The following is a 22,589-nucleotide window of genomic DNA, read 5'->3' as shown; positions in this document are numbered from 1 at the left end:
GGATTGCCAACAATCATCAGAAGCCAGGAGAGAGGCATAGAAGAGATTCTCCCTCAGATCTCCAGAAGAAAACAGTCTTGCCAACATCTTCACTTTGGACTTCTAGCCTCCAGAATTTGAAAGAATAAATATCTGTTGTAAAGCCGCTCTGTTTGTGGTAATTTGTTATGGCAACCCTAGGAAACTAATACACCATCTAAACAATATTAAATCTTCTGATCCATAAACATGAAACGTCTTTCCATTTAGGTCATCTTTAATTTCCTTCAACAATGTTATATAGTTTTTGGTATACAAATCTTGTACTTATCGGGCTAAATTTATTCTTAAGTATTTTATTCTTTGTGATGCTATTGTAAATGGAATTGTTTTCTTAATTTCATTTTCAGATTGTTTATTGCTAGTATACAGAAATACAACTGATTTTTCTATACTGATCTTGTATCCTGTGACTATGCTGAATTCATTTATTAGTTCTAATAGTTTTTTTTGTGGATTCTTTAGATTTTTCTATACACAAGATCATGCCACCTGTGAACAGAGAGGATTAACTTCTTCCTTTCTCTTATTTCTTTTTCTTGCCTAATTGCCCCAGCTAGACCCTCTAGGACAATATGGAATAAAAGTGAGGAGAGCAGACATTCTTGTTTTGTTCCTGATCTTAAAGGAGAAAGCATTCAGTCTTTCCCACTGAGTATGCTGTTAGCTGTGGGTCTTTCATAGATGTCCTTTATCAAGCTGAAGAAGTTCCCTTCTGTTCCTAGTTTATTTAGTATTTTTATCATGAAGGATGTTGGATTTTGGCAAATGCTTTTTGTGTATCTCTTGATATTATCATGTGTATCCTTAGGATTTAAACACAATTAGAGCTAATTCTACAATGTGGTTAGCAACTTAATGTTAATTTTTCTTATTTCAAATATAATCCTTCCCCTAAAGAATCTCAGAGTTAGTTTCTTTATGTACATGTCAGTAATAAAGCTTTGACAACTATTCAATTTAACTACCGAATTTTTTCTTTAAAATACTGTAAACATACTAGTAAACTGGATATATTTTGGCCCCTAGGGACAAATAAATAAAAGGCACAGGCCCAGTCTCCAAGAAACACGAAACCCAGAGACCAAGTAAATAACGATTTTAGTAGATAACAGGAGACCTAAACAGATAAATAGCGTATGCATGTACCAGGGAGGGGGGAAGGAGAGAGGAAGTAAGCATAAAAGTTCAATATTTATAGGAGGCAAAGGAGTTAATCCAGAGGAGGAGGGAGACAAGGAGGAAAGGGTATTCTGCATGGAAGGAGTGGTGTGTGCAAAGGTTACAGAAGTGAGGAGACACACGCAGTGCTGTGTTGCGGATAAGCATTAGTGTGCGCACAGGTGTCTGTGGCAAGGGAGAGCTGTGTTACCATGAGATGACGCTGGAGATATGGGCCAGAGGAGTTTTATTGTTATCCCGTTCATTCAGGGTAGACTGATGCAGTCCAACAGAACACAGAACTTTTTAGCTATACTTGGACCTAATACTGATACAATGTATTCTGCCCCCTAAAGGAAAAAAAAAGTGCACAGAACATTGAATCATAAATATATTCAAATAAATATATACACTTACACACACACACACTGTTCTTACTTGTTTCCCTCCACTTTACCAACATACTCTGGATTTTCATCTATTATTGAAGAGCTAGCTGTAAGAAGTCTTTATTATATCATATTATTTGCTTTCTTTAAGGCTCTTTCCTCTATATACTAATTTTATTTGCCATTACTGAAAATTAAAAAATATAACCAACCTATTGCCACTTGGATACTGTACTACAATGTCATGATCTTCATCAATGCCACAAACAGTTCCAGTTGTAGTTAAAGTCTCAAACATGCCATCAGTCCATCCTCCATGACCGTGCTGCAAAGACTGTACAATTTCTAGGTCAAGATCTATATTGACCAGGTCACCAATCTGCAATCCACCAGGATTCCTGTTGCCATTCTGCTCACCTATAATTGCAGAGGGAGTTGACAAAGGAAAAGGAAAATCACAGCAACAACAGGCAACTGCACTGTTTTAAATAAGAAAAAGCCCAAGATATTTGAGTTTTAGTTACTATCTAATCTTAAAATGTTTTGAGAATTTACTGTGAATTCTAGAATTAGAGAGCTTTAAAAAAAGAAAGAAAACAGACTCAAAACCAGAAATAATGTAATGATTTACAACAATGACTGAACAGGGGCAGAATCTACAGAAGACTAGGCAACCATCTATCAGAACACAAAGTTCTGGGCATTGATAATATTCACCTTTCTGCCTGGATGACTTGCTGAAGAGCCAACATAACTAACTAAAGTATATGAAAGAGAAACTTGGAATTTTTTTTCCTCTGAATTGCTTACTGTTATTAGTTACCAAATAGTTCTTATGATTTTTGCCTAAAGAGCATTTTCAAATATTTCAAAGCCCATTTCTGAGATTATTTTCAAAACTACTTATGGGATAAAGGATTCATGATCATAAAACACTATGCTGAGGGATCTGAAATGGGTATGCTGATTCTACACTTTCCTTGTAAAGCCCAGATACAAAACAAAGTTTCTGAAAGCAAGAGAAAGAGATGATCTCATCAAAACCATAAGATTTTCTTCTACATTCTCCTTTTTAAAAAAATTAGGCATGCTGGAAGAAAACAGCACTTTTGGGCAATAAGGCAAATCAAACGATTTGGAAAGAGGAACGGAGCGTTCACATGAGAAAGGAAAGCATTCAGAGACTAAAGGTTTAATCAGAAGAATGTGGTAAATGTTCACCTTGCCAACGATGAAGAATCTATAAAATGAAAGTAGTTTTGGTTTTCTTGTTCTTTTTTTATTTTAATGATACATGAAATTATATTTATCATATTATCTTAATCTTAGAGCTGTTCTTATATTTCCAAAGGAATTTTACAGAAATTCTAAGGAATTTATAAACATTAAATTGTTAGGTCCTGTTCTCAGTAGTATAAGAGATATAACATTGATCATATAACACAAAATTTTTCAACAATATAAGTTTATGGTTAAAAGACAAAAGTTTCAAATACAGTATGCCATATAAATGGTATATCAATTATCAAGTCATGACAATTCTTTCAGAGTCTAAACAAATTAAAAAGAACAAATGCTTTAAAACAAAATAAAACCAAAAGAGTATGTCTTTAAAAAGCTTTAATGGTAACTAACTTTTTTAAAGCCCAATTTAAACACTTTTCTGATTCCATGAACTCTGACCCATTATTTAGAAATTTTCTCTAGCCTGCTAACTCACCTAGCACAGGACAATGATCTCTGTAGAAAGAACCTCCTTTGGCATCCTGGACACACTTCAGGTCAGACTAAGAAAAAGAAAAGAAAGCAGAAAAATCACCCTTGAAAGCTTCAACTACAGCTTAAAACCTAAAATAGGCAAAAATGTTCATTCAGAACATATCCTCAGCAGAAGTGAAGAGTAGCTCTGGGTTAATAGTCACACTAAACATTGCTTTCAAAAACACCCATCAAAAACTATAAACTTGACCTCCAGGTAGGTCACACTTTAAGATTTCTTTTAAACTTCAACATTAAAATGCCTGGCTCTTTACCATTATCATACTTTCAAATACACAAGTTGGAAAAAAAGAACTAAAACAAAAATCTCGTATTTCAAAAGTACATAACATATTCCATTTTAAAGATATTTTTACCAAAAAAGAGCTCAACTCATTTGATCTTTCTAATCAATTTTATGATATATACAAGGCAGCTATTGTATAAAGGAAATTAGCCAAAACTAAATAGTCAGAAAGTAGAAGAGGAAAGAATCAAATCCAGTCTTTTGATTCCTTGTCCAGTTAATTTCCTATTTATATCACTTTTAGTCCTTACTTTACCATAACTTGGTTAACTCAAGTTCCTTCCCACTTAGCTTTTATAAGAAAGTATTTAAGTATTTGAATGCGGAGGCAGTTGTGGTATAATGAAAAGTACAGAAAATGTGAACTTAGAAGAGCAACCTTGAGGGTGACTGAAAATTCAGAAATAGATTACCTAAAAGTGCCTAACAGTACCATATACATGTATAAAGTAATCAGTATATACATACAATATTAAGGAAAGGAGCTCCTTTATACAGACACATACACACACAAACACACCTCAACCCAACTCTCTTTTACAGCCTCCTTTGCCACTATAGCTCACATTTAGTTCAATCCTAGCCAAAGAGACATGGGTCAAGCAGTTTTAATGTGATACTTTAGCCCAGTGGTTCCACTTCTAGGAATCTATCTTAAGGAAATATACCCATAAATGTACAAAGACATATGCACAAGGATGCTTACTGAAACACTGCTTGCAACAATGAAAAAAAAAAAAAAAAACCCCAGATACCCATCAACAGAAATCTCATTATATAAACAATGGCATAACCATATAATGGAATACTACTCAGCCATCAAAAAAGAATGGGATCGATCTATATGTATACTACTCAATAAGTACCTGAGCACACATAGCACGTAAAGCTTCGTTTGAAGCAAGTTAATAATCAGTTGGAATTCTACAAAAATTCCCAATTTAAAAACAGGGAGAGGCATGAAGATAATAATGAAAAACTAATGACCAATGCTATATACAATTGTAAAAATTGGTGAGTAAACTACCTGTCTAGATTCACAAGGCTCGCTTTTATGTATAAAAGGAATAGATTAAGGCAAAGGGACAGTGGGATATTTTTTCCCCTCCTAATGAGCATAAAACAGTTGGAAAAAAAAATGAAATTTAAGAATTCTTCGAATGAAAAATGTATTCAAGATGGAAAGGATATAATAAAAGGCATTAATATTTTGGCATTAATATAATATTTAATTACACTCTATAAATTAAATAGCTGAGGTCAACATTTGAACGATGATCCATGACATGCAGAAATATAGGACAATCCACTGAATAAACTACCATTATGCTCCTTAAGCACTTAAGTAATTTGAAGTGTTTCTAGGTCAGTCATTTTCAATCATCAACACTACACTTTAAAAATACAGAGGAAAAAACTCCTTAAAAACAATTTTAACACCTATTGTATTAAATTCTCACTTTACAGATGTTCCCTCCAATTGCATACTCATGATTCAGATGGCTGTATTGTGACAAAAGGAGATGACAAAAGAAAAAATGAAAGAATACAATAAGGGCTATTTTTACTTCCTTTCTTTCACCCGTCCAATATTTTCATCTTTTGTGGTTCTTACACTCACCATGCCCTCAAAGCCAACTCTGTAAAGGTTCTTAGCACCATTGTCCCAGAGAACGTAGGCCGCGCTATGTGGGCTTGATGCACTCCAGTCTTGGATTTCTGTTACCTAAGGGAAATTTTTGAGAAAAAAAAAATTTTGAAAGAGGAGAGGAGAGGTTGGTTCTTTTAATTATATTTAAATCTTTAAAAATATTTCAGCTACAATCCTGTGTAACAGGATCATGAAAAATACTTATTTACCAAATATATGTCACTTCTAACATATAACTGAAATTATACAGACAATTTTCCGGAATATTATAAGGTAATTTCTAAAACCACTGTAGAAATTTTAAATAGAGAAGCTTAGTGATTACAGTGATGGATTATCAGAAAATACATAATTCAATACAAAATTTAAAATCTTCACTCTTAGAGGATTCCCTCTAACAACAGTGTATTCTTTTAAACCTATTCTTTGATACAAAATTTAAAATCTTTGACCAAATACCCTGAACAATTCAAGATAAACCCGCTCTCTGGTCAGCTAAACGCTGACAAGCATGAGGCTCAAAGGCCACGTTTAAAGAAGACTTGAGTGACTTGGCTCCTCCAGCAGCACCCCTCAGCTGCCCCAAGAAGCAGGCCATCTAAGCTGAAACACCGTGACTGCAGTGGAGACCCAGACACAATCTCTAGGCCCCACATGCCAGCAGGCTGATTAGTAAGAGCGTTTAATACTTAAAAAAAAAAATACTGGAGTTGCTATTGCTTAAGGGCCAAGAATCAACTACACAAAACTGACACGCAACGAGCACTAAACTTGGGTATTCTCAAGTGAACCAGTCTACAGCTCAGAATGGGAAGTCGCACATGCGCAACTCATTACTCTTCTCCACCCTGACACTTATACTCAACCACGCTACATAGTTACTTAGAATGCCAGGCTGATGTTAAACGTAATTTTTAAAGCATGCCCTTAAAAACAGACTATTTCAAATAAGATACATAATGACCATTTAATTTTCACCCTGTACTAAAGAAATAGTTTTGCAAGCTACGTGTTTTATGGTGCTTTTGTAGAGATAAAAAGTTCTTATGCTTAAAATTTAATCAAATATTTGAGCAATATTTCAAATTGTTAGTAAATGAGTCTATCTGTTCTTTTTAATTTTTTTTTTTAAGGCCGAACGGTGCAGCATGCGGGATCTTAGTTCCCCGACCAGGGATCGAACCCATACCCCCTGCACTGGGAGCGTGGAGTCCTAACCACTGGACGGCCAGAGAGTCCCTATTCTTTTTAATTTTAAAGTAAATTATACATTATGAAAATATATCATATGTACATTTTAAAGAATAATAAAAAACAAAATGAACATCGGACTAAGAAAAAGAATATTACCAGTACTTTTCAATTCCCCTGCACGCCTCTCATCAGAAACCCACCTCCTGCCTTCAACAGAGGTAACTACCATCTTGAATGCAGAGGTCCATTCACTGCCATGCTTTGCTTTCTGATTTTCACAACGAACCACTGTATAACTTTCCAAAGCAAGAGTTTCTAACACTCTAAAGTGAAAGAAACATGCAATTTTTAGCAAAAAAAATCCCTTCTGATTCTAATATAGTCAGATTCTATTTCATTCATTTTTAAAAATACAATGCTAGATTAAATAACTGTGTTTTTATGAGAGGGACAAAAAAGCATGTGACCAACTAAAAAACAAAGACTACAAACTTTAAATCAAGTTCATCCTAAATTTCAAATTACTTGGGATATAAGCAAATTCATTACTCAAGCTCTGAATCACTAAATGAAATTCCTTCATTTGTTAATATGATTTGGTTTATCAAGGAGGAAAGTGGAAGGCATAAGAAAATAACTACATTAATTTCATACTTTCAATTCTGATTAAGAATATGTGTGAATGGCTGCTAAAACCATTAGGTAAAAGGTTGCTGAGAAACTGTGTAAAGGATCAAACTGACAATACCTGCACTGATCAATCTTAACGTCACCAATAGTAGGATAATCAAACTTTATGTGCCTCCTGACGTGATGCGATGAAAGTACACACACAACTGATGAGGTACTCTTGACAAAAAAACCTGAACCTGAACCTGAATCTAATCATGTCTCTACACCTAACAACTAGCTTATAAGAATACAAGGGTCAGAGGAACAAGTTAAAGAATATCATAAAGAATCAATCAGCCAAATCCAAAGAACCTTGATTTCTTCAACAAATAAATGGCATTTTCAAAAAATGTTGATAATTTTTGAAGTTGGGATGTTGGGTGCATGGGAATTTGTTATACTACTCTTTCTATTCTGGTGTATGTTTGAAATTCTCCATAATAAAGTTTTTTAAAAAGAAGAAAATATATCTAGCGTACCTGTATGAAAACAATCACATATATTCGAAAGCATTTGCAAAATGAAAACAGTCTTGAAATACTAACATAGGTAGTTAAGAATACACTACACACTTCCATGATGACCTTGCATCATGCTTGCCAAAGCCATGGTGCAAAGCAAAACACCATGGTACATGTTGGCACATGGTAGGCCATAGATTGTATCAGTATTACAACATCAGCCTAGGTTGGTTTATACCCCTTAATATGGCTCATACTAGCCATATTGTTGAAAACATGTAGTAATGAGAATGGGGTGGGAATCTTGAACCTCAAGGGAAAAAAAGATAAGAAAAGAGGATTGGGACAGAGCAGCCAGCACTGAAGACTGGCCAACACAGGAAGGCTTAAAAACTTTCTTCATTCACACACATAGTCAGAAAGAGTCAGACAAAAATTACATTTCATCTCAAACATGTGCTTAAATAATGTTACCCTGAAGACTTCCTATTATATTAAGTTCCCTCACTTAGAGTCACATGTGCAAGATGGTTTCATTTACTTTTCATTTTGCTCTTAAAATGTAACAAGTATTAAATCATAACAAACCAAAAATGTAATACTGATGACTCAAAGCTTCAAGAATGCCTACTTTTCATCCCCCTAAGAAGTGCCAATATAACAAAAATCCAGGAAGTTCCATTTATGTGACTTCAGACTTTAGCTGCAACTGCTTTTGAAAAGCTGATGAAAAAAAATTTTTCCAACCCTCTGACCATAAAATTAAGTGTGAGGAAGAATATAAAGTTAAAAACAATTTTAGAATGAAAGTATTAAAAAATTTACTTCTTGTGCACTCTCGCAAAAGACATTACTAGAACGTGTACACCACCAAAGGAAAAGAGTAAGCTAAGTAAGATGATGTAATCGGATACAGAAAACATGGGATCCAGGTTTCCCTGGTGGCGCAGTGGTTAAGAATCCGCCTGCCAATGCAGGGGACACGGGTTTGAGCCCTGGTCCAAGAAGATCCCACATGCCGTGGAGCAACTAAGCCCGTGCACCACAACTACTGAGCCTGTGCTCTAGAGCCCGCGAGCCACAACTCCTGAGCCCGCGTGCCACAATTACTGAAGCCCACGTGCCTAGAGCCCGAGCTCCACAACAAGAGAAGCCACCACAATGAGAAGCCTGTGCACCACAACGAAGAGTAGCCCCCACTCGCCACAACTAGAGAAAGCGCGCATGCAGCAGCAAAGACCCAATGCAGCCAAAAGTAAATAAATAAATTTTTTTAAATGCTTAAAAAAAAAGAAAACATGGGATCCAGCCAGGAAAGAGGCAAAGGCATCCATCAAAGGGAGCTGCCAGGATGACTGCTGGGTACCAGGCATCAAGGGCAATCCGTCTGTACTGTAGCCATGTGATTCACAGGCCAGACATGCTGAAGGCTCTTATCACCAAGATGCCCACTGCCATTGCACCATTTTATCAACCTAAGGTCACACTGCCTGAGTAAGCCTGACCCAAATTCTCCACTGTACTTGGCTTGTTGGACTACGTAATGATGAGGTTCCCACTCTCCCCTCCACCCCCCATTCTCTGCCACCTAAATCAGTTGAGGTCTTCCACCTTACCCCGCAGAATATTCTGCTTTGACCCACTCCTAAAACTTTGAGGTGGACCATGGTAAACTTAGAAGCAAAAAATGCATAGTAACTCATGTCCTCTGACCATATTCCTGTCCAGTGTCCTGCACTTGGCCCATACTTCTGCCCTGCCTGATGTCCTGACCGTGCTGAGCCCTGTGTTTCCCAGGACTCACTAATGAGTCCTTGCAGGGCTTGCAACTGGGAAAGGGTAAACAGAAGGCTTTTAAAGGTATTCATAACATTCTGTTTTTTAATCTGTATAGTAGGAACAAAAGTTTGCTTTTTAAAATTTTATTACTATTCTTTAAGGTTTAACATACATTTTATACATACTATGTGACAAAGGATTGCTATAAATGATTACAGAAGTTGTTAACTGCACAAAGGGCCTTGCCAAGGAGGCAAATAGAGGCTGACCTCCAGCCTGAGCTCCACTTACCAAGACCTTATGCACGGGGACAAGGCTGTTCCTGTGTCCACGCTCAAAGGGGTACCTCTTCTCTACCACTGGCTTGCCAAGCATGTCCCCACATCACTCCATCCATCCAGAAGTGGCGCCTTTCCCAAATTCACACTGGTCTATTTTTCTTTTTAAAATGTGCATCTCAAACTTTAATGTACACCTGAATGACTTAGGGCTCTTGTTAAAATGAAGATCCTAATGTAGAAAGTCTAGGAGGAAGGGGACCTATTACCTATTATACTTCTAACAAGCTTTCAGGTGACACCAATGCTGCTGGTCAACAGGCCACACTATAGTCACAGAATTTAGATTTATATTTCTGGTTGTCCATCTCCCCTAATTAGAATATAGGTTTCAGAAGAGAGTAGGAACTTTGCCTCTTTTGTTTATTCCCATAACCGTCATGCTTGGAACAGAATCCTTCACCTAAGTGTTCAATAAATATTTACTAAATTAAAAAAAAACAAAACATTGCTTCCTTAATGAAAATCAAAGTACTTAAAACATACAGGCCAAAATATTTCTGTCCGACTTCCAAACGTTAAAATTAGACCTTATTACTTGAAATTAAATCAATATAACAATACTCTGAATTTAGAAAACATCTATTTGACAAAATGTTTAAAAATCTCAAATTCAAAAGAATCTGTATAGCACCAAGTTGTACAAAAGAGGCTTTCGAGTTCCTAGGAAGAGTTCCTCAGATGACAGAGACTTTAAAATCATCATTCCTTAATGCTAAAAACAATATTTTAAAGAAGGTAACATAACTGATATTAATTGACATCAAAGTCTCAAACGTGAAATGCTGTTCATTTCAGTACATCTAGGAAAACACAGAGAATACACATTAATATGTGACTCACTGAATCAACGAATGCATCATCAGCAAAACAACATGAAATCCAAATAAGTAAAACCAACAACCCATTCACCCTAATATCTCTGGCTATCCCACCCCGTTAAAGAGGCTGTACAAAATTCCCTTCAGAATAACTGCTATAACTGACCCTTAGACAGCTCTACACGCCTCCTGAGAAGGGTAAGGAGTTAAGTGGACTGAATAACAAAGCAGCTGCCTATTACCCCTCAGAAACAGACCTTTGGGGGAATGGAATATAAAACAAGTACATTCAAATGAAATGTTAATAACAAGAAAGTCAAGAGCATGAGATACTGCTTAGGGAGGACTAGCCCAAACAAGATGTTCAGAAAGGCATTCTGGGCAACAAAACGGCCACATGAAGTCTAAAAGTGGGAAGGTAAAATCTACCCTACAACCTTCTCACGGAACAGCAATATGTACAACAGAGCAGGAACAATCTTTTTTCTTCCAGGGGAAAAAAAAATGAAAACTTAAGAAATTGTTATTGGCATTAAAAAAATGGGCCAAGAAAGTCAACTACAGTAGTTTTAAAATCTACTGAATATACAATATTCTAGGATAACATGATGAATCAGAAACAATTTTTACCTTTCCCCTGCGTCCATTTCCTCCATCCTGGTCTTCCCATTGCCAGTCCACTCCTCGCACCACTCTGGCACCTGCAAAGATCCCTCTGGCTGTAATCTTCTTAGATTTTCTACGAGACTCTAACAGAACCCTAAAAAAAAGTATTTATTTTCAAATTTATATAAAAATAGGTAACAGCAGTTTATTTTTTAAAATAAGATTATAAAAAAGGTTATTTTGAAAATATACAAGATTTTTCTTTGTTCTGGTTAATACCATAACAGCATGGTACAGGAACACTTTCCACATTACATAGGTTATGATGATGAAGACATTAGTAGTTGGAATAATAATAATAACGGCTAATATTTACTTAGCTTTTCCTATACATAAAAGCACTTACAGAGGTATAAAGTCTGTTACAGTCCCTAAGATGAAGGTATTATTATTCATTTTACAAATGAGGAAACTAAGTCCCAAAGAGGTAAGTAATTTGCGAGGTAAGTAATTTGCCCAAGGTCACAAAAGTTAAACTGGAATGGAATCAACACATGAATCCAGTCTAACCACTTCAGGGTATCACCACACTCTTCACTACTTTAGAGGTGGCAAATTCAAAACCCTACAACTGTCAGGCAAGTACTACAAATGAGGGCCCAAGAAAGACAGCACCACAGCAATGACAAATGGCAAATGGCACTTGACCTCAGGCTGGAGAAAACAATAGGGAGTGATAGGGACTTTGGTGAACTCCAGAGTATGATCTGTCTAAAGGGTACAGGTGTTCCTGTGCTTCAGCCAACTGCTGCCAGAAACAAATGCAGGCCCTGTGTTGACAGTCTTTGGAGGGTGGGGGAGCAGAATAGGATTAGAATTCATAAACCTGATTTTTCTGTGAAATCACCCGGTTTTAAAAGGTTAGCAATTGTTCAAAAATTTAGATCACTGCGTAAGTCAAGTAAAATACATCTGTGGCCTGGATCTGACCTACACTAAACTGTCTCTAAAGTAGTGCATACCTACAAGAGACTACAGACCTTGAAAAAGATTCTATACTCAACTATCTAGACAAGCATGGTTTTCCAAGGCCTTCTATCCCTTATTCTTCTACATCCTTCTCATTCCTAAAAATCAAAAAGATTCAGGGTTTTTTTCTTCTGCTCTGCTTTTATCTCATTATTCTATTCATTTTCAGAGTATCTTTACTACACCCTAACTTTAAAAATTGTAAGCAAAAGACAAAAATAAATAATCTGTTGAAAGTTACTCACTTAATAAATGGCAGGACCAGGATCTGAACCAGGACAGTCTGACACAAAAATCCATTTTCCTATTACTCCTGCTGCCTCCTTGTCACTGACTTGATTCTTGCTCCTATGCATTAGTCATAGCTACATGAGAATACTCAATCACCTGAAACTCTGCACCCATTCACAATTAACACTTTTCTCTCTTTGCTCCTAAGACACTTAATAAGCATCTCTACACACAGTCTGAAACATCACATGATAATCACTGTTGATCAAATAATACCTTAATTTGTAAACTCCTTAAGAATAACATGTCTTATTAATCTTCAAATTTACACAAGTATAGTCTTAATGCTCTGTAGTCTTAATAAATGTCTCTTGATTCAATAAATAGGCTCTAGTGTTCACAAGATAGAATGCATACGGAGAAAACAATCAGCCTCCCTTGGGCCACCCTTTCATTTCCAAACACTGAGCAGTGTGCCAAGTCTCTACAATAGAGAAAGAACAGCTCAGATTATCCTGGAAAAATACATGTATCTCTATCTTCACAGAGCTCTTTTCTCGCTATGTGGTAGGCCTGGTCCACATCTAGCCTGGTAATTGCTACTTCTTGACTAAACCAGCTGTCAGAAGCTATTTCCTGATCCTATTTTTAACGCTGAATGGTATAAAAAATTCAATAGAAACAAGGAATTGCAATTGAAAAAAAAAAAATGGATTGCCATACCGCTCACTTCCTGGTGTAGTAATTCTATAAAAGCGATGCCTTAAATGATGTTTATCTCCATGATAACAAACTGTGCACAAATCATAATTTGTACACTCCGCACATTTCCATCGAATGCCAATGATTGGTTGCTGGCGGCAGGTATCACACATGGTTCCATCATGCTTGATGCCTATTAAAACAAGGATACATGCTTACATTAATTACAAGTATTATTTATTTGAATATTATTCCCTAAGGGAAAAAATAAGAACACAGCATTTTACAGAATAGTTCAATAAAGAAATAATATTTCAAATGTACCATATATAGTTTCAAGATAACAGATTGCGAATATTTTAACCAGTACAAATTATAGACTAAATATTTTCTATCCCTTCTTTTTTTCATTAGTAAGAACACTTCTCAGTAGCACTTTCCTTGCTCTCATCCACAAACTGAAATTTAGGTTCAATCCAGAGAAAGAAAGAAGAATCCTTTATCACCAAGTAGATGTTTCAGACTTCAAACACACAAAAATCTTTTGAGGAATGTGAACCTATTCTCCAGGTAAAAATTCCAAAAGAAAAGACAGTTTTATCCTCATGATATCAGAAACAAACTATCAATTAACTTTAGCATTTATCCCTACGTATTGACAACCTTTTCCCCATCGACAATAAACTTTAGACAATGATTAGCAAGCAAGTTTCCCAGTTTGGGAAACAAACTTGAGTTTGTCATGGGTTTTCTTTTTTCCTTAAAGAACAAGAAGAAATTAACATTAGAAAAAGAAAACAAGCACTTGGTAATATAACCTATACTAAAAATGTTCACATGGATAGATGAGATAGATGTTAGAACTATAAAAGTACCACTATAAATTAATGAAAATAACTGACATTGTAGGGTAATAAGATTGGGGAATAATGTTCCTTTACTATTTTATTAAGATCACTTGTTCAATAAATTAAAACTAGGAGTTTTTTAAAACAATGTGTGGCCTGTGAACATCAGTGTCACTATTTCATGACACATGCTGTATGGTCATGCCCAATGTTGAACTACAAGCAAGGGCTAAGTTGTCTGTACAATACTGATACTCCCCTAGATCAAGTTCTGGCTCTGTCAACAGCTCTCTCTGTGTCCATGAAAAAGTCATTTTAACTGAAGTACTTACATATATATAAAACAACAGTATTTATTTCAAAATAATTGGTGGAGAGGAAGGGGAAGTAAGGTGGGTTTAGATGAAACAAGATTGCTCGTGTTGAAGTTGGTTAACAGGTAACATGGGGGTTCATTATACTATTTTCTATTGTGTGTAAGTTTAGAGATGTTCAATAATTAAAAAATGAAGTGAGTCATTTTAGTTCTCAGAACCTCAACTTCCTTTGGAGGAGGTAATATGTTCTTTAAAGGAAAGGTATGTTCTAAGAATAAAATGAGAATGTGAAATACACGCAAGAACTTGAATACAACAGTAGTAATACTGTAGCTAAACTCTGCAAGAACTAATACACTATTGCTACTTCCTGGTAAGGGGAAAAATCCTACATAATTCATTTTCTATATCCCGGTTTAAAATCCCTATGAGTAAGGTAACCAGATTCTAAATAAAGTGCCCTCGTTGAGATGGTTAAGAAGAAAAAAGGGAGGGAGGGAAGGAGGAAGAATGAACACTGACAGGAAGTTGGGATGTCTAGTAAACTACAAAAGAGCATGACACCAACACCAAATATGTTTTGCGTGTAATCCTTCTGCAGTCTCCTACCACACAAATGCTTGATTGTAGAGACAGAGAAGACAGCAGACATCAGTACCTACTGATTCATTCAGTAACTATTTCTTTACTGCTACTGTGGGAAGGCCCTCTGCTGCTTTCAAATATCACTCTTGCTATGGTAGGAAGAACAGAAAGGAAGAAAGTAAAAGGGGCTAGAGAAACAAAGACAAGTCCTAAGAAGCTTACACAGCAGTCCAGGTGAGATAATGGTAGTTTAAGCCAGGGTGATGATAGTGGAAGTGGAGAGAAATAGAGTCAAGAGAGATTTAGGTCTTGGTGGCTACGGGTTAGAAAATAAAAGATGTAGAAGGTAACAAAAAAACAAAAAAAAGTATAAATAAGATCATTAAAGAGAATACAAATAGATAAGTATTAGAGATATTTAGGAACAAACAGCACAATAAACTGAAACCTAGAACTGCTCCCTTAAAAAACAGAAAGGGAGCCACCAACAAAAACATAAATAAGCACATGCTTATCAAATAATGCAAGCTCAGGGCTCCACTGAGAAACTCATTCAAGAAACTAAATCAAAAAAAAAAAAAAAAGAATCAGGAAACGTTTTTAAGGAATGGTGGATGAGTAGACCTTTCAAAGGAAGAAAGAAACCTCAGAAGAGCACAGAGTATGTTCAATGAACCAGGAGCAGCTTTGTTTGGCAGGATTATGAAATATAGTCAGAGACTTAGAGATAAATTTTAGAGTCATGCTGGGAGATAATAAGATAAAACATAATTTCTGATCTGTATATTTAAATTGTTGCATTAAATGGGGAAAACAAAGGTATGCGATTTCAGAAACTACTTACATAACTTACTGGCCAGGTAATGTTCAGAATCAAGCTTTTTAAACTACTCTGGGACCAATATTCTCATCTATAAATTGAGAAAATACTTCCTTTCATAGATGTTATGGACTGGAAGGTTCCCCCCAAAATCCCTAACCTCCAATGTGATGATATTTGGAGATAAGGCCTTTGGGAGGTAATTAGGTTTAGATGAGGCAATGAGGGTGGGACTCCCATGATGGGATTAGTGTCTTTCTAAGAAGAGGAAGAGAGACCAAAGTGTCTCTCTCTCTCTCTTTCTCTGTCATGTGAAAACAAAGCAAGAAGGCAGCTATCTGTAAGCCAAGGAGAGAGCCCTCAATAGGGAACCAAAGTGGCCACCCCCCTGAACTTGGACTACCCAGCCTCTAGAACTGTGAGAAATAAATTCCTGTTGTTTAAATCAGCCAGTCTGTGGTAGATTGTTATGGCACCCCAAGCAGACTAAGACAATATGGAAAGGGACACTGTGAAGCTAAAGTGATATAATAGAGGTAAACATACTCTGAAAGGCATTAGCATAAAAGGTAAGTATAAAGAATTATACTGCAATTAATTTAATCTTAATATAGATATATTAAATGTACTAGTCATCTATTTAAATAATTTAATGATCAAAGTCATCACATACCCCAGGCAAATTCAGCAATACTTATACAAAAATTAAAGAACTCAGTAAATTTCTCAATTTCCCAGAGACTGCATACAGAAAATATTCAATTACTCATGTGTGGATTACCCCCATTTTAGCAAATTACCCGCCCTCTCCATTTGTTAATTACTCTTTTATCTCAGGTTTTCCCCCAAGTTTATGGCTTCCCTGCAGCTGTACCTGTCCACTCTGTTCCTTTAATTGTTTTCACTCCAGAAGAGCAACAGAGGACACAACTGCCACGTGAGACAGTCCTACACAAGAGTAATTCATCCACCACTTCTCATTCTAACCTATGGCTAATTCTGACTGCATCAATCATGAAAATTATCATCAGCCATAGACCCAAAAGAAATTATACTCTAGTCTAACAGACTGTAAACTAAAATTAAAAACCAAATTTATAGCTGCACAACTCAGAGCTACCAGCATTCACTAGTACTGCATGCTTCAGTCTTTTACAATATAAATCAAAAGGCCGAATCTATTCTTCCTTTTGGGGGTGTATAAATGAATACACAGAAAAGGATTTGTTTGGTGTTTTTCAATCACAGAAGGATTTTTTTTTTTAAGTACCAAATAATCCATAACCTGGCTAATCATCCCATGGGTTACTAAGAATTTGCTATATTTTGCTTTAAATCAATATATAAACCATTCCTTATAATGTTCACTTTGAAAACATAATTTTGTAATTACTCCTGATATTATCTCCTAACACAAATAGCAAAAGTCTACAAAGTTAAGAAAGAAATTACCCTAGCTCACATATAGATATTTTTTAAGGTAAATTCTAAAACCTATCAACAGACAAAGATTTTGAAGAACTGTCATAATTGTCTGATGCAAGCCTACTAAAATGAATTTTAAATTTTCATAAAACTGCATTTTTTAATAAGAAATAGCAAGAATCACAATATGAAGTTTTTTTTAATTCATCAATTTAAATACTGAAATACAGGTACACCCCTGCTTTATTTATGCATTTTATATCAGGCACATTCCTGGAAAACCGAGTGTATACTTAAAATGGAGGAAAGGTGTGGCAGATTGCATTTTCCAAAGAAAGCCTCACCGATCTATATCCACCCCAAGTGCTCTTCTGACAAGAGGACAATGAATGACAAGTGGCCATCAAGAGGCGGGTCTGTTTTCCCGCCCACTGATCCTGGGGGGACATCTGCAACTGCCTTGGTTAATAGAAGGTGGCAGAAGTGACACCATATGACGTCTGTGCCACCTGTCTGTCCACGTCTCTCTCTCCCCCTCAGGATTCATGCCCCCCCATGCCTTGGCAGCTCTTTCATACTAAGTCTGGCTACCCTGAAGCTGCCACAGAGAGGAGACCACTTGGCGAGGCCATAAAGAGGTATCAAGAGATGCCCGAGGAAGCCTGGCTGTGCAGCCCCTCCACTGTTTGACTCTCCTAGCTGGGGCCCTAGATACTGTGGAGCAGAGGCAAGCCATTCCCCACTGAGCCTCTCCAAATCCCTGAGGGGTAGAAGCCCTGAGCATAGAAACTGTTTCACACCACTAAGTTTGGGGGTATTTGTTGTGTAACCATTGCAACCAGAACAAAGCAAGTTAAAAATAAGTTACAATCTTTATTAAATTACAGTTCCCTGCAGTACAGCATAGCAAAAATATGGATAAATTAAAGAGCTAAATATGAAAAAAATAAAACCATAAAAGTGCTAGAAAAAATAGTTGAACAGCATCTTTTACAATTCTGAGTAAAGTCTCTCTAAGCATGACACAAAACCTAGAAGTCACACACATACATAGAAGTGTATAAATAGAGAAAACCTGGAAACACCTCCAAACTGCTGACAGTAGTTGAGGGTACACAGATGAGGAAGGAGAGGGCACCTTCACATTTTTTCTATATACACTTTTCAATGGTTTAGTTTTATTATAAGTATATTAATTTCATAATTTTAAAAAGAAAATACAAAACAAGAGATACCAACTTTATCCTCTTAAATTGGAACAGATTAAAAATAATATGTCAGTGTACGTGAAGATGGTGTCAAGAGAGCCAGTCATACTGCTGAGAGGGAAACAGAAATTGATACAATCTCTATGGAAGGTACTTGCAAAATGTTTCAAATGCTTTAAAAGATTTGGACCCTGTCTCCAAATTTAAAAGGTACATCTCATGATACTAACTTATTTGCAGTAAATAAAAATTTAACATAACATGTTGAAAAGATGGGGATGCGGCTATTTATGTGTAAACTAAGGTAATCCATAGAAATTCTATGCAGTTATTAAACCATGTTGTAGAAGAAATGCTACTGAGATGGTAAACTATATTATTATTTTATAAAGCAGTACACAAAGAATTACAATAGAGCACTTTGGCACATAAATTACATTATACATATAACACATGTGCCCAGAAAAACTAGAAAGATAACCCCCAAAATGTGCTTGACAGGATCGCCCTTTGGGGTTTTCCAAGTTTTCTACACTGGGTATGTATTAATTCTAGGAAGCAGCTGGGCGAGAAGGGGCATTTAATATGCAGTATAAGCATCAGAAATGCTGGTATATGTCACTTATAAATAAAAGCTAAAAATAAACAAAAACATGAGGAACTCCAAGTACTTACAGAAACCAACTTTCAAACAGTTAGTTCAGCAATGTGGTACACTGCTACTCAGAAGTTTTTACGTCTTTTAACCCTTACCCTAACTGAGTATTCTGTGCTTATGAAAAGAAAATATATAGCTAATAAGTACACTCCTATTGCCACGTGCCTTAAGAGTCTAATTTGTCTTGCCACAGGAAAGCATCATGACCAAAAACATCCTAATTAACGTCAAATAGCAGTAACAGTAAATGTCCACACAGTAGTTAAGTTTCTGAACAGTTCTAAAATAGGTCTCCTATGCCATCACAAAAAGTCAAATACACTAAACAAATGGGTATCCAATACACACTAAGAGGTATATCCTAATTTATCTGCACAGCTCTACAAATGAGTGCTGACTGATGAAAGGCAAAGGGAAAATGTATCCCAACCTCCTCACTTGACCAGAAAAGGAAAAGCCCAGTTTTCAGCTGTTCCCCTATTTACATATTTTTCATCTCTAAGTTCATTTTCTCCAAAATACAATAACATTCATGAGCTCTTAATCTGAGTACAGGCTTTCTTTAAAAGCAACCATTTAAACATACAATGTGATAACTGGTTAAAAAAAAATTAAAAACTTCTACAATTCACAGTTTTAAAGAATACTTCAGGAAGACCACTAATGCACACAAAAGCACATCCAAATCCTTTCTTGGTTCCCACAGTTCAAATGCCAACAAAGCTACTGAACAGCTGTGAAACAGACTAATGCTGAGAATTGGAAAAAGTAAACAAAGCAACCCACTCCACTACCAAAATGAGCAGTACAGAATTTTTAATGAGAATGCAATTAATTGACTTTAAAACAAAAGATGACATTTAAAGAAAACATAAAAAAGGAAAAAGGATTAAATGAACAAGGCCAACATTTTACTGGTCTCTCACTCTGGTAGCTTTTTTGTTTCCCTTTACTTCATCCACCCAATTCATTCTCAACTAAAAGCATTCCCTTCCATTCTAAACCTCCTTAGCCCTGGCAAGAGTTATTCCTTAAAAATTCAATAAAATTTAATTACCTAACTAAACCCATGAATGCTTTTTCTCCTTCCTACAGAATACCATATCACCCTAGAGAGTTAACACTCTTTCCCTTTGCTAAGCTTTATGAAGACATCTGCCACCGTTAAATGAACCACCTGATGATAGCTTTTGACTCATTCTAATACTCAAATGACCATCTGCTCTACATTTTAATGACATCTCGCCTAAATTCAATAACTTAGAGAATTTACATAGCTTAAGTCTTTTTGTTGGCAAATTTTATGAGACCAGTAAAACACTATGGTCAAGATCAATAACCACAAGTTCTTAAAAGAGCCAAGAAAAACAGCTCAAATTCATAAAGCACTGATTTATTTAAGTAAAATGTTAAATTTCTAGAGAGAAAAAATGATTGAAAGAGAGAAGGTTCTCACTACAAGCAGTTCATTATGTGAAGCACTTAAACATGGAACAAGAATATGTGAATTCGAGATATGGGAACGTGTGTATATGTGTAGCTGATTCACTTTGTTATAAAGCAGAAACTAACACACCATTGTGAAGCAATTATACTTCAATAAAGATGTTTAAAAAAAAAAGAATATGTGAATTATCACTTTGTATAAGAGCAAAAGAAAAAGCAAACAATGTAAATGTCCATTAACAAGAGAGTGAAGATATGTATTAGGTATACAATGGAATACCTAAAATGAACGCTCAAGAGCCACACAATTCAACATGGATGAATCCTTCAACCATAATGCTGAATTTTAAAATTATTCAAGAATACAGAATGTTGCAAATAAAGTACTATGCACTGTTTACGAATATATACAACACAGCATAAATGTAAAGAAACCGATGGGAATTACTAATTTCTATACGGTGGTTACTTTAGGAGAGGAAGGGAATGAAATTGGGAAGAAGTACAGAGAGTGTTTTAAACATTAGAAATGCTTTATTTCTAGATAGGTTCACAGTTATTTATTAATCACTTATCCACTTGGATATCTTAAATACTATGTAATAAATTTTAAAATGTTTTTAAAATAAAAAATAAGCATTCCCAGTAGACTAGTATAGTGCCTACCTAATCCTCTAACCTTCTGCCCTAATTAAAAGATTTTACCTAACCTTAAAGAATAATTTACAAGTCATTAACCAGTGTTTAAAAGCAATTACTTATTGTGGCATAACCATTTGCTGATGTCACTCAACCAATCAAGAATTCCTATTTCTGATTTATGGATTCATTCAATTTTAACCCCAAATCAATGTGACAAAAAGTTTACAGAGATTAAAGAGGGTTAACCAACTAGAGTATGCATCTTATTCTCCCTGAACCATCAAAGTACTTATGGTTTAGAAACTGGCTGAAATGTAATTAAAATTCCTACTGAGGGTGAGGCCTTTGTGACCTGCCAGCTGGTTGGCGTACTGCACATTCCTTACTCTTGAGAAACAGTAAATTAGTGAAAATAGTATTGTTATTATTAATAATACTAACCACTACTTAAATCGGTACCAAGCTAGGTGCTTCACATATATTTTATTAACTTTCCCAGCAATACCAAAAGGTAGGCATTATTATCCTCATTTATAGATGAAGAAATTGAGGATATGAAGTCACACGTTAGTAAGTGGCAGGCTCAAATTCAAACCCATGTGAGGAGTCTGATTACAAAGCTTGGCCTCTTATGCTCTTACCCTACCAGGGTTTTACCCTCTACTTAGCTCTGATTTTATTTGAAGAATAATTACATATCTAGGGCATCATGTTCCCCATTCAACCTTCTGCACTCAAAATATAAGTTATTAAATCCTATTCTAATATTCAAATAAATCTCAAAGAGATACATTTTTAAAATTGAAAAGATTATCTACTTCTTAGTTAATTTCAAAAGTGTTGTAGAGTGAAACACCATCTACTTCCAACCAACTCCTGTTATGAGTTAAGGAGATGTCTTTGAAAGTGCCTCACCCAAAATCTAGAACTCTTTCATCATATCTTTTCTGTTGGACAAGTTATTCTCTCATCCATTTTTGCAGCCTCTGCTACTCTACTTTATTATAAGCTTGCATAATAAAATTACAATCATGCCTTACACAGTCCAAACAAAAGAAACAAGGCATCAAATAAGGTATACAACTGGCAATTTTAGTAATGTATTTGTTATTTTTAGCACTTGTTACACAAGAGTAGAAAACTAATGAGGTCAAACAAAAATAAGAATTTTATCCACTTTATTTTTTTCCTGCTAACAGATAAAAATTCATTTTTTCATTTTACAAGCAAAACACCTGTGTACCTTGACCTACAGCAACTTCATTTTACAGGTGAAGAATTAAAGTTTTAAAGAGACTAATGTTATAAGGTAGGGGGAAAAAAAAGACTGACAAACCTAGATTTGAATCTCAACCATCAACCAATTACTTATGAAATCTTGGGCAAATTAGTTCATTTCTCACAGCCTGTGTTCTCCTAAGTAAAATGAAGGCTATCAAACAACACTTTTGAGGATTAAATGAGATAAAGTATGTAAAAAGCTTAGTATAGTTCCTGACACA

The 22,589-nt window shown here is 35.6% G+C and overlaps 1 protein-coding gene across 1 annotated transcript in view; it reads right to left on the bottom strand.

Moving 5' to 3' along the window:
- Nucleotides 1-22,589, bottom strand: part of MIB1 (mindbomb E3 ubiquitin protein ligase 1) — a 118,443-nt gene that overhangs the window by 86,201 nt on the left and 9,653 nt on the right. The window contains exons 2-6 of the mRNA XM_036874225.1: nt 13,160-13,331; nt 11,201-11,330; nt 5,276-5,380; nt 3,310-3,376; nt 1,802-2,006 (exon numbers count right to left, since the gene is read on the bottom strand). Of these exons, the coding sequence (XP_036730120.1) occupies nt 1,802-2,006; nt 3,310-3,376; nt 5,276-5,380; nt 11,201-11,330; nt 13,160-13,331 (679 nt within the window). The remainder of the gene's footprint in view (nt 1-1,801; nt 2,007-3,309; nt 3,377-5,275; nt 5,381-11,200; nt 11,331-13,159; nt 13,332-22,589) is intronic.

The sequence above is a fragment of the Balaenoptera musculus genome, chromosome 14, assembly GCF_009873245.2.
Source record: "Balaenoptera musculus isolate JJ_BM4_2016_0621 chromosome 14, mBalMus1.pri.v3, whole genome shotgun sequence".
NCBI classification, from domain to species: Eukaryota; Metazoa; Chordata; class Mammalia; order Artiodactyla; family Balaenopteridae; genus Balaenoptera; species Balaenoptera musculus.
The sequence above is the reverse complement of the archived record's forward strand: the minus strand, read 5'-3'. Positions and strand labels throughout refer to the sequence as shown.